Source organism: Lynx rufus, unplaced genomic scaffold (genome assembly GCF_022079265.1).
Source record: "Lynx rufus isolate CCGP_SWC_20201006 ecotype Redwood Valley unplaced genomic scaffold, mLynRuf1.p SCAF_5, whole genome shotgun sequence".
In the NCBI taxonomy this organism is placed as follows: domain Eukaryota; kingdom Metazoa; phylum Chordata; class Mammalia; order Carnivora; family Felidae; genus Lynx; species Lynx rufus.
This window is the reverse complement of record NW_025814867.1, coordinates 91,291,307-91,303,842: the sequence shown is the minus strand read 5'-3', so window position 1 is coordinate 91,303,842 and position 12,536 is coordinate 91,291,307. Positions and strand designations below refer to the sequence as shown.

At 44.6% G+C, this 12,536-nt stretch overlaps 1 protein-coding gene across 1 annotated transcript in view; it reads right to left on the bottom strand.

Annotated features, from left to right (window-relative positions):
- Positions 1-2,311: 2,311 nt before the first annotated feature.
- The window catches only part of ILDR1 (immunoglobulin like domain containing receptor 1), a 258,601-nt gene continuing 248,376 nt past the window's right edge, over positions 2,312-12,536 (bottom strand). Inside the window, 3 exon segments of the mRNA XM_047099380.1 lie at positions 2,312-2,528; positions 6,692-7,512; positions 7,727-7,858. Of these exon segments, the coding sequence (XP_046955336.1) occupies positions 2,487-2,528; positions 6,692-7,512; positions 7,727-7,858 (995 nt within the window). The 3' untranslated portion in view covers positions 2,312-2,486.

Below are 12,536 nucleotides of genomic sequence, written 5' to 3'. Positions count from 1 at the left end.
TTTGTGGTTTTCTTTTTTTGTAATGACTTTTGCAGTGGCTTTGCACTGGTCTCCTTAAATGAGTTGGGAGTATTTTCTCCTTTCTATTTTCTGGAAGACACTGTACAAACTTAGTGTTAATTATACTTTTAAAGGTTTGCTATTTTTCTTCAGTGAGACTATCTGGCCTGCATTGAGATTTCATTTCAGAGAGCTTTTAATTAAAAATCCAATTTCCTGAGGTAGCAGTTGTGGTGACTGAGCACAGCCCAGTGACAAGATGTTGGTGTTAGTATTAAGAGACATCACACACTGGTACAACATACTGCCAGCTAAATTAAAAAAACTGCTGGTGCCAGGAAAGGTTCAGCACGTTCTGTGTACTGGAAACCTTTGCACCAAAGAGAGTTATGACTATCTTCAAGACTGCTGATTATGCTCATATGAGAGGAGACTTTGATGAGGATCTGAATTATCCAGAACAGAAAGTTGTAACTGTTGGGCAGTCCAAAATCGGTTTGATCCAGGGGCATCAAGTTATTCCATGGGGAGATATGGCCAGTTTAGCCCTGTTGCAGAGGCAGTTCCGTGTGGACATTATCTCAGGACACACACACAAACTTCGGTTACTGAAATGACACCCTTCCTCATAAAAAAATTTTTTTTAAATGTTTATTTTTGAGAGAGTCAGAAAGAGAGTGAGCAGGGGAGGACAGAGAGAGAAGGAGACACAGAATCCAAAGCAGGCTCCAGGTTCCGAGCTGTCAGCAGAGCCTGACACAGGGCTTGAACTCACGAACCGTGATATCATGACCTGAGCCAAAGTTGGATGCTCAGAAGAAGGGGGTTCAGAAGATCTGACAGCATGGAGCCTGACATGGGGCTCAAACCTGCTACGTGGGAGACCATGACCTGAGCGGAAGTCAGATGCTCAACCAACTGGGCCACCCAGGCACCCCTGAATTTTATGTCTTAACTGTTAATTTCTTTTTCTGTTTTGCTATTTTAGATCCAGTTACATTACAGACATCAAAAATCCCAAAGAAACCTTTGTCCAACACAGGCATTTAACCTATTTTCTCTAGATGTAATTAATGAGATTGGGGGAAAAATGGATGTGTCAACACAACAGGATCTAAATTGAGCTTAAGGTCATACACAGAAAGATACTGTTGAGGAACACAGACACACCCCTCCTTTCAGACCACCTCCTTCCCTGCTCAAGGAGGGTGTCTACATCAAGCACAAATGGGTTCATGAAACCACCAAAGGGGCTGGAGAAAATGGGAGGGAGTAGCACAGCTTATTATAGGGAGGGCATAGCCCACTCCTCCTGGGGTTCTTGGAGTGGCAAAACCTACCTGGATGCTTCTGCTTGGGAAATCTCAAATCTGCAAGGCTGAGTGGTGCCAAGAGAAAGGTGACTCCAAAACTATCCAAGTTGGCTTGGCTCTACTCTGAGCTTTAGTTGGGAAGAAAACTCAATTCAGTCAAGTACATCAAAGTAGATATTTATTTGGGGCAGAATCCTTAGGTCAGTACATTTTGTTTCTAATTTATTTATATACTGTGTTGTCCCCAAGAAGCATTCAAAGTGATTTTAATGGATACATAATATGTAAGAATATATAAATTAGATATAAGCAAAAAAAAAAAGATCAAAATGAAAACAAGGGACAGGAACAAGTTTGGTGCAAAATTGCCTCTTGTGATTTTCGACACTTGCATAAATAACCCATGAGAGAACACGCTGCTGGAGTATTTCCCATGCTATCTCTGACTTGACCCTCAAGAGCACTCAGGAATGGGCATAGGTACAGCAAAGTGTACTCCTAATATGGAGGTATGCTATAGCGATAGAGACAAGTTCCCATGGAAATTTCCCACATACTATTCAATAAATTTCCTGCACCTGAAACATGTTTGATTTCTTCTTCAAGATTCCTGAGTTCTGTGAAAATGGCCACGGTTCTGAGTGTGTAACCTAGCTGAAGACTCAAGCTACTAAGTTTCTGAGGGATCACATCCCAGTTAGGGTCCATTACATGTCAGGTACTCTAAATGTGCAGAGTGTGAGCCAAAGCTAACACTATAGTCATGAATTCCTCAAACTCTTGTTTTTTAAACAGGTTTTTTAATGTTTATTTATTTTTGAGAGACAGAAAGAGACAGAGCATGAGAAGGGGAGGGGTACAGAGAGAGAGGCAGACACAGAATCCGAAGCAGGCTCCAGGCTCTGAGCTATCAGCACAGAGCCCAACACGGGGCTAGAACACAGAAGCCGTGAGATCATGACCTGGGCCGAAGTCAGACGCTCAACTGACTGAGCCACTCAGGCACCCCTCAAACTCATGTTTTTAATATTCTTCTGTTTTATTCTCAGAACCTAAGCCAGAACTGTTAGAAACGGATTGGTAGAGTCCGTCCCAAGTCAGCTGGACATCTAGGTGATGCTGATGACTTGCGGAGCTGAGAAGTAGCCAAAGAAGTAGTGCTGTGCCGGGTGACTAAATGACCACACTCCTTCCACTATGGGAGCTGTCTCTCTCCTGTGGAATAGAACACAAAAAAATCTAGTCAGCTGGGATCTATTGTCTATGCATATAACACACAAGGTGCACTTGATTGTGTTCAAATCATAGATGAGTGGTGGATGCTGGGACAGCATGTATGAATCTAAAAATTATTTCTTGACTCTTCATAAAGCCAGTGTCTTCCCCAGGCTGAAGTTTCTCTTCTTTCATACCTCCCTGGAGGCTCCCTCAAACATCTTTAATTTTTGAAAGTTTTAGTCTCATTCACTTTGTCACCTGCTGATTTTAACATCTTTAAGTGTCCCTTAGACTAAAAAAAGTACCCTGTCCATTCATCAGCCCATCTCCCTACCATTTGTTTATGAAGACATGGCCGACTTCTTTTTCTACTCATATTCTCCTGAACCATTCCTTCTCAGCCCTTCTAAAAAGTTTAGCTTCATACCTTAGTATTTCTCTCAAGTTATTTTTCAGAGATCATTATCTCTTCCTGACCAAACTCAGTGGCTTTTCTTCAATAGTTAGTCCACTTGATCTTTAGGCTTTTTCAACTTGTTCTATCAGGGCAAGCACTATGTCTACATTTCTCATATTTCTCTAACTATATATTGTAGGGGATTTCTATGTTTTGAATATCTACAGCTGTAGTCCATGAATGTGACCTTTCTTATCTTACTTGAAATGGCAAAATAAGGTATCTGTCCCAAAACATACTGTTCAAAATGCATTGTATATGTACATACATTCATGTTGCTATAGAAAAATTGTGTTTCCATTTTATTAGGAAAGTGATTTTTAGGGGGCACGACTTCTAATCAAAATGCTATGGGATAAATGTTCTCTGATACAAAGGAAAGTAATGAAATGGGACAAAAGGAAAGTTCCTTGTGCAGGGCTTGCTGAAGAAAAACCTACACATGATCAAGGAATAGGCATTGTATTAAAAGTAGAAGATTAAGTATACTGATCAAAAAAAGGTTTTATTAAATTGAGTCAAGAAAAATGAAAAAAAATCTTGGCTTCTCTACAGAAAGTTTGAGTTTAACTAGGAGAGGAAGGAATGCAGTTTTCTTTCATATTATAAGAGGTGTGTATAGGCCAAGCTTGCAACAAACCAGAAATGCCTTGGGAAGCCCTTTATGATAAGGCAAGATTGGAAAGAAAGATAATCAATTTGAAGGAGGTCAGGAACACATGGGGCAATGCAGTGTGAAACCACAGGAGTTTAAAGCATGACATTATAGTTTCTTAGATTTCTGAGGTTTGATGGAGTGGAAAAAACACCAGACCTGAGGTCAGATATCAACTGGTTTGGCAGTCAAACGGGAGACTCCTCAACATAACTTCCACTTTCTCATGGGCACTGTGTAAAGAACAGGGTAATATTTTGGATGGAAGCCCTTGTTCCTTGGTATATATTTGTTAAACATTAATGATTCTTTAGAGAGAAGGTTCCATGTGAGCAAAAGATTTTTTGATTAATGCATATTGCTCTGAATATTTAATGAACTATTTTTAAAAAGTGTTTTGTAAAAAGTTATGGTAAAACTAACTGCCAAAAGCTTGATTTAAGAAAATCGTGAAACATCAAGTCAAGGAGCAAACAGGAACTTCCAGTTATACATAATCAAAGATTGCCATCTAGTGGTCTAATTGTATTATAAGTTCTGAAGTTAGCTGCAAACTCTGAAGACTTCAGAGGCTAGGAAAGTGTGTGGGAAGCAACCAGCCCCACTGAGGAAAGATGCAAAGAGATTTTGGCCCTGGATACTTTTGCTTCACTAAAGGCATTAAAAATTCCAACTATGAACAAAACACTGTGCCCTTTCAAACCAATCAATTTTCTAAAGCCAGCTTTGGCCCTGGGCCTCTAGTCACTCAGAATATGAGTAGACAGTTGAATGTGATAAAGTAAACTGATAACTCTTTGTGAGATAAGTTCAGAGATCCAAAACAATGAAGGCTTTCAAAATGATCGTTAGTGAGATCTTTGGGTCTTGTGAGCAACTTTGCAATAGAAAATTTGGTTTGCCTGTGTTAGAATTAGTGGTGTGTACATCTTAATGATAAAGGAAGCTGTGATACTTTCAGAAAATAGGGAAGAAATAAAGTCTGAGGAAGAAATATAAAAGGAGAGCATCATTGCCCCAGACGATTCTTCTTTCTTTCAAATGAGGCATTATGAGTTACTGAAAGGGTACAGGCTTGAGAGTCAGAGAGCTGTCTGTGTTCAAATTCTGGTTTCACTCCCTACTGGCTTTGTGACTTAGGGCATGATACTTAATCTCACTGAGCCTCACCTAATGTTACAAAGATTAAGTAAAATATGGTTTAGAAAGGGCTTACCCCAGTGTCTGGAACTTAATTAATGTTCCTTTTTCCCTTCTCTCACTTACAAGAAACCACATAATTGAACTTAAAGAGAAGAAAATGAAAAAAAAAAATTAGAAGAAAACAGGGCTTGGATTTGGGGCCAAACACTGGCTTTTACATTACACTTTTTTTTTTTCTGTTAAAATAAGAGACAGTTTAGTCACTAATGACTAAAGTAATAGCTGTTGTCCCAGCTCTAACTGGTTCTGGGTTTTCTTTCAGGATATGATTTTCTTACTGGTAACATGGAAGAAAGAGCTGTATCCACTGTAACATGAAAATAATAGTAAAAACCTCACAGGGTGTTGTAAGGATTAAATTAGTGCATAAATGCCCATAGCTAGGTACCACTTAGTAAGGATACTAGTAAGTTTCATTGTTACTGGTCTTTGCCTCTCTCATGGGACATCTGTGAGAATATGATATAATTGCCATTACTTCAGAAGTGCCTGCAGACCTTCCTCATGAATTACTCTCTCACCAAGGCTCTTTTCCTGAAAGACTAGCACCATAGCTTCCACAATGTCCCTGTTTCTTTGCACACTACATACATGTGATTGTTTTTTAAACAAATCACAGCAGTATTTGCATTTCCAAATGACAGATGTATCCTTAAAGGTATATTAGAGACTAAAATTCTTCTTCCTATGATATCTTCTACTCTGGGAACTTCCCTCAGAGATATCTCTATCTCAACAGAGGCAAACAGAAGAGGATTTAGGTCAAATACAGAAATATATTTTCATGTAAATTGGTTCCAAAGGCAGTTCGGGAATATTTTTGAGCAACGGCAGCATAACTTTGCAAAGTGACAACATTAAGGGAATATCATCATTTGGATATATTAATTATAAAATGATTTTTTAAGTCACATCTTAAAAAACAAATTAAGGCCAGGGCACCTGGGTGGCTCAGTCAGTTAAGTGTCTGACTTCAGCTCAGGTCATGATCTTGCAGTCTGTGAGTTGGAGCCCCACATTGGGCTCTGGGCTGACAGCTCAGAGCCTGGAGCCTGCTTTGGATTCTGTGTTCCCCTCTCTCTCTGCCCTTCCCTCACTTGTGCTCTGTCTCTCTCTCTCTCGCAAAAATAAATTAAAACAAGGTTTTTTTAACAAAAAAAAACAAAACAAATTAAGGCCTATAATCCCTCTTTGTGCCCCTTTTAGGCTGGTAAGCTATGACTAGCACCTTGCCTGTTCACAGAACCCTAAAGTTTTACCCATATTTGGGATATGAGGTATTTATTGTTTTGGTTTGGGGTTTTTTTTCATCAGTTTAAGGATTCTTTCCAGGGGGTCTCAGAGGACCTCATCCTCGAATACAACAAGGCCTTGCACCCTGACTTGCAGCACTCAGAAGTGGCACAAATGTCCTCTGTCAGGCTGCATGTTCTAATTTGGGGTATGGAAATACGGTTGCTAAGTAAAGACAGGCAGGTATGACAGGAAGTAAAGCCTTAGCCATAAAGCCCGTGTTTAAGTCTTAGCTCCACTACTCACAAGGCACTTAATTATTCTGAGCCTCATTTCTGAATCCGTGAAATGGGGAAGCCCTGCCTCACCAGACTGTGATGAAGGCTGGTCTGAGGATGAGAAGGCCCTGTTTTAAGCATCAAGCATCGAGCCCTTCCTGGTCCTCTGCACTCACCCGGCCCCTTGGAGCGAGGTCTCACCAAGCCCATGAGGCAAGCTGTGCAAAACAAGGAGGAGGTACTCTCACTGGTGGCATGTGGGGTGGCCTCTGCCAGCTGTGGCCAAGCCCCGCTCCGCCCATGCCCGACCCTCAGCAGGATGCCCCAGGCTCACCGAGCGCCTCTCCACACTCCCTTTTTTCCTGCCATTCTTGCCTGGCATGACATCCAGCGAGCGGTAGCTGGGTGGCTTCTCCTCAGGCCAGTGTGAGGGGTGTGAGCTGCGGCGGTGGGTTCCCCAGCTCCGGGACTGCCTCTCCTTCTCATCCTCCTCAGAGCTCCAGGAACTGAGGCCGGAAGGCAAGGGCGGGGAGTAGCTGCGGGGCCTGTGCCTCCGGGGCCTCTGGGCATTCTCCCGGGGGCCAGGCCTGTGAGGTCGGCCTGAGTAGTGGCTCCGAGCAGATAGGTGGTTGGGCCACCAGCGGGCCTCATTGGACGAGGGGCCGTCACTGAGGCTGTCCCTGTCTGCCCAGGGCGTGGGTAACCCACGCAGCCCAGAGCAGCGGCACCTTCCCCTCCGAAGTTGGTTCGGCTCCCGTCCTTCCAATGCTCGGCGCTTAGCCTCCCCGTCCTGGAGCTCCTGGTGAAAAGCAGAGTAGTGGGGCTGCCTTCTCTCCTCCCTCAGATCCCAGGGTCCAGGGGGAATTGGAGTGAGCCACTGTTGGTGGGAGGAGTTGCTGGTCCTCTGGGAGGATGGCAGGTCTCTGATCAGTGGAGGCAGGTGGATGATTCTGCGTTCCACAACCTCAGAGCCCAGGGAGGACAGCATGCTGCAGGCTTGGCCAGATATGGCTTTGAGGTCAGGGGGCAGAGGCTGGGCTGGGTTGAGGTTCCGCAGCTCTTTCTCCAAATACTCTAGGACACCATTGGTGATGGGAGGGTGAGCAGTGGTCTGGCTCATTGGCATCTGTGGGAGGCTGGATCGCAGGGACAAATCTGAATGGAAACAAGGATAAGAACATACAGAATGGCTGGCCCAAAACATGGCTTCTCAGAACTATGGCACCAAAATGCCACATTTTTCAGCTTGCATCCATCCCGTCCCCTTGATCATAGATATCCACTATATTGTCGTGAAGGCCCCAATGCAGCCCATATTCCTACCCTTACCCTCTGCCTTCTCCCACCCCAAATCTCTGGCAAGGTTTACCTCGCTGCAGCAGCAGGTTCATTGGATAAGATGAAACCTGGGAGCTCCTGTCCGCCCCCCAGTATAGGGGTTTTTCCATCATCTGAGGGCCTAGGGCCTGAGCCTGCTTCATGTACCGGTGGCGAGCCAGGGCTAGAGGGGAAAAAGGAGAAATGCGGACCCTCAGCCAGGACAAGCCCCACACCTCCCACCTCACTTTTCTTGCTAGGAGGCTTGCTAAGAGGCCAGTTTCTGACCTATCTTACATAGGAGTGAAAGTTAAGGGAATAGTAACTAATTGGTCATCTTGCAAGGAGCTGGGACTCCTGGGGTACAGGATGCAACCCCTATTACCAAGGAAAGCATACCTATAACCTTGACTTCCTAGTCTTGAAAATATTGTATCGTCCTGCCATTCCCAGTTTCACCTAAAACGTAGGTAGATACGTGGGTATTAGTAGGCAATGAAATCTTAGGTCCCAGGCCAACAAGGCCTTCAGCCACAGGCCAAATCTAGAAGGGGCAGACGCAAAGGACTTCAAGGCAGATATGAGTCAGGGACTGCCAGGGAAGCTCAGGGCTGCCCACTCAGAGTGGAAAAAGCTAAAAAAAAAAAAAAAAAGGATGTAGATGCTGAGGTCAATGGGAAGAATTACTGGTAAAGGGAGGGACACTGAAGAATGTTCTAGCTGGTACAACAGCCCTGCAACCCTGGGGGTGGAGAGGAGAAACTAGTGGAAGGGAGGCAAGAGATGCAAAAAGCTGAAGTAGATCCCAGTGGATCCTTTCTACTCTTCTCCTTATTCTAAGTAGGGGGAATCTCTAAGTGGTGCAGTGAAGGCAGAGAAGGGAGAAGGGAAATACCATTTCCTTTCAGGGCAAAGAAAATCATATAAAAAAAGCACAAGGGATCAATAGAAATGTCACTCTGATACCTTAGTGCAACTAGTCTGAAGGACACAATCCTCTCCTCTCTGTCCCCATGAGTGTAAATTAAAAACAAAGTCATTTAGTTGGTTTGTTCATGAATTTCTATTTTAAGGTGATTGTGTCCCAAGGTCTCAGTCCATCCATACATGTAGGAAAAGGACTTGTGTGTTCAGGCAGGAAGTGCCTGCCTCAGGCCCCCCAGCTGGCACTCTCACCTTCTCCTGGGTTCCTCAAGCCTGTGGCCACCTCTAAAGCAGCAGGGCTCTGCCTCAGGCTTCCTCCTGGCACAGTAAGAGGGGCAGACAGGCATTCTGGACCCTACTGCAAAGGGCCGGGGATTTGCTGAGGCCAACAGCTAAGTGGCCATCTGGACCCAATGACTCCAGTGTGAAACAAACTTCCAGCACAACAGGAAGTGGTTGCAGCAGAGCCTCCAGAAATGTCCGGAGCTCCAGCCCTGGTGGTGCGTCATAGCCCAGCCTGGAGGAAATCAGATGCAAACTTAGAGAAGCTCACCCAGCTGCCACACCTTCATGCCACTGGCCAGCACTCTAGACCCTCCACATGCTTCAGCACTTTCCTCTCCCTCTTGCTAACAGATGCCTCCCCTAGCTTCCTATATGTGCTACCATCAGCACACATAATGCCCTGCTTAATACGTATGTGCCAGTCACTTTATATAGGCTAACTAATCCTCAGAGCAATCTGTTAATGTGGGAATTAGATGAAGAAGCTGGGTGCAGGGAGGTTGACTTCCCAGTTCAAGGTCCCATAGCTGGTGATGGCCAGAGGTGCCATTCTGATGCCCAGGCCTGTGTCCTTTCTGTCAAATCAGTGAGTCCCCAGACTCCTTTATTTCTGTGATGAAAAACAAAACAAAAAAACAAAAACCTTCCACAATTGTACCTCCTCCCTTTATTACTCTCCAACTCAGCTCTATACCTTTCAAAACCCACTCCAGACCTGCCTCTGCCTCTAAGGCCTGGGGACATCTGGCTCAATTGGGAACAACTCTATCCACCCCCGACCCCTCTAACTGAATCCTGGCCCCTTCCTTCTCCTACTCTCTTAATTCAACAGTAGAGAAAGGGAAAGTTGGGCTTACTCCTTGCTCCCCAAATGACTTAACTAATGGGACCCTCTGCACAGATAACTCTCTAGAGACCCTTCCAATCCTCCATGAGCTTTCCTGTTAAATTTTCCATACTTCAGAGATTAACCCACCTGCTTCCTTCTTAGCTGCCACATCCTTTTCCCCAGGGCCCCTCCCTTCCCTGATGCAATGGAACTGTTGAGATGGGAGTGGAAAACACAACCTCTGAGCTTCTCCTATGCCCTCTTGTCCCCTAGGGATGTCAGGGTTTTCTGTTCACCTAGTGGGGAATCAGATGGGCAATAAAATAAGAGACATGGAGAAAGTAGCCAAGCCTCAAAAAACTCCTAATAAGTTATCTCTGAACCTCAGTGGAGTAAAGTCTGCCTTGACCACTGTAATGAGCTACTTAAAAATACAGATTACTGGGTCCTGTTCCCAGATATCCTTCAGTCTCACGCAGAGCAAGCAGCAGCTGTGTTTTCAACAAGCTCCCTAATTCAAGTGCAGGAAGCTCAACTAGAGTTGTCTACTGAGGATTCTCAAGAATCTCCTGAGAACTATGGTCCTCAGGGTTTAGTTTCCTTAAATACAAGCTTTGAGGGTCAATGGACTTCCACCTGAATCCCAGCGTATACCAGGAGTCTGATTTTGAGTGACCTTCCAGAGTATGCGGGCCCAGGCTCCTCATCTGTAAGCTAAGGATGGAAATACCTATTTCATAAAGTTGTTGAGGTTAAGTGAAGCAATACATTTGAAATGCCCAACATGACAGACAGTCAAGAGACAGTGGCTCTCATTGTTATAATAAGTCACTTTTTTTGCTTTAGATCCCATAGGAAACAAAAGTATACATTTGTATACATTTGGAGCCTAAACTACCAAAGGCATATTTATCTTCACTTCTGAGGAAAACCCAGGGCATGTTCTTTAAGACATCTCTTCCGTGACAGAAATGACACAGCACCTGCCTCTCCTTCCCTGCAGTCAAGATCATCTGTGGTGCCTTGAAGCCTTCCAACTGCACTTGCCTGTAACTGCTTACCAGCCATTCCCCACTCTTAAAGAACTCCTTCTTTACCCTCTTTTGAACCATGGTCACATAGTCCTTTCACTTTTTCCCATACACCAGTCCCCGTAACTTGGCTGGCTAATCATTTCAGTGACATCCTGAGGAGCTCCCTAGAATCCCATGCACTTGAACTCTTACCATTTCAGCTTTAGCTTCTGGCCCCATGCTGCCAGAGCTGACCGTAGTCAGACAACCACCTTCAAGTAGCCCTCCTCAACTGGCTTCCCTTGACTGATCTATAGACCCCACTTCCCTCCTCTAGAGCAGCAGTTTAAATGGTCCCCACTTCTCATGTCTTCCCCTCCCCATGAACTTTCAGGTGATGACATCATCTTGGTTGAGGAAGAGGAACCAGCCCTGGGCATGGAATCAAGAGAACTATGTCTAGTCCAGGATCTGCCACTAACGAGCTGTGTGAAATTGTGCAAAAGTCTCTTTAGGCCTTACTTCCTTCTGCTGTAAGCAGAATGGGGAGGTGGGTGGGTAGATCAGAGATTCCCAGTGTGGCCTGTGGCCCTACTACACAGGATGCCTAGAGGCCCTGTGGGGAGGATGGCCAGTAACCGATGTAGGGATCAGTTTCAATCACTTTCATCTTTTAAGTTCTACTGTGGGTCATTTACCAGTACTAAGTGAAATATCAAGAGTTACTAATATCTGGTGTCATTTCATTTTTTCTCCTCGCTGGTCCTCTATTAACTCACTGTAAAGCGGGAGCAAGTTAGGGAGGTGAGCTGTGGTCAGAGAAGGTCAAGAAGCACTGATGTCATTCTCAAGCTCTGTTCTGCCCCTAGAATTCTGATTTGCTGAAATTGAGACAGGCTGGTATGAGATCGCTCAGCTTCTTCCCTTACACTTTGGATCATCCCCCTCATTTTAATGACTTCCCCCCTTTCTCCAGAGGTCAGGCTGCCCTTCCCTTCCTTTCTACAGGTAGTTCTTTTGCTGTATACCTGATGTCAATCCCAACTGTTCCTCCTGCTCAGTGATCGCCTTGCCTCATAAGGCTTCACTTTAGGGGTGGGCACCTGGGTAGCTCAGTGGGTTAAGCATCTGATTTAGGCTCAGGTCACAATCTCATGGTTAGTGGGTTCAAGCCCTGCGTTAGGCTCTGTGCTGACAGCTCAGAGCCTGGAGCCTGCTTTGGATTCTGTATCTCCCTCTCTCACTGCCCCTCCCCCACTTGTGTTCTTTCCAAAAAAAAAATACGTTAAAAAAATAAGGCTTCACTTTACTCATTTCCTACTGGCCTTGGTTCTTTGCCTACAAATACACTTGGGGTTTTCTTATTCTAACCAACAGTCACACACACAAACCCTTCCCCATGCAAGAGCCCTCCTTAACAACTTCAATCCTCTCTATGTAATTTCCTCTTGTCATCAAAATTCTCAGGACAGTCTGCCTTAGTGACTCACTCTGAAAGTGACCTCATTTGCTCAAGTTCAGGGACCTTTATTTGTGGCCTGCATTTCTTTATTTTACCAGTTCTTCTAAATGAACTCTAACCACTTAAGAGAAATCATTCTCCCCCAAACGTGTTTATCAGCTTACTGACAGTGGATACATTTATCATTTGTGTGGGCTTTGTCCCCAGTTCTGCCTGTTTTTAGTGCCCCACTGACTTAGGGATTCTAAGAAGGCATCTTGGGAGCAGTTTTCTCATCTCTTCATACGTATTACTACTTCAGTGATAGTGATTTTTCCTTGGGATCTGTCTCAGAGGCTCTTGAAAGGTA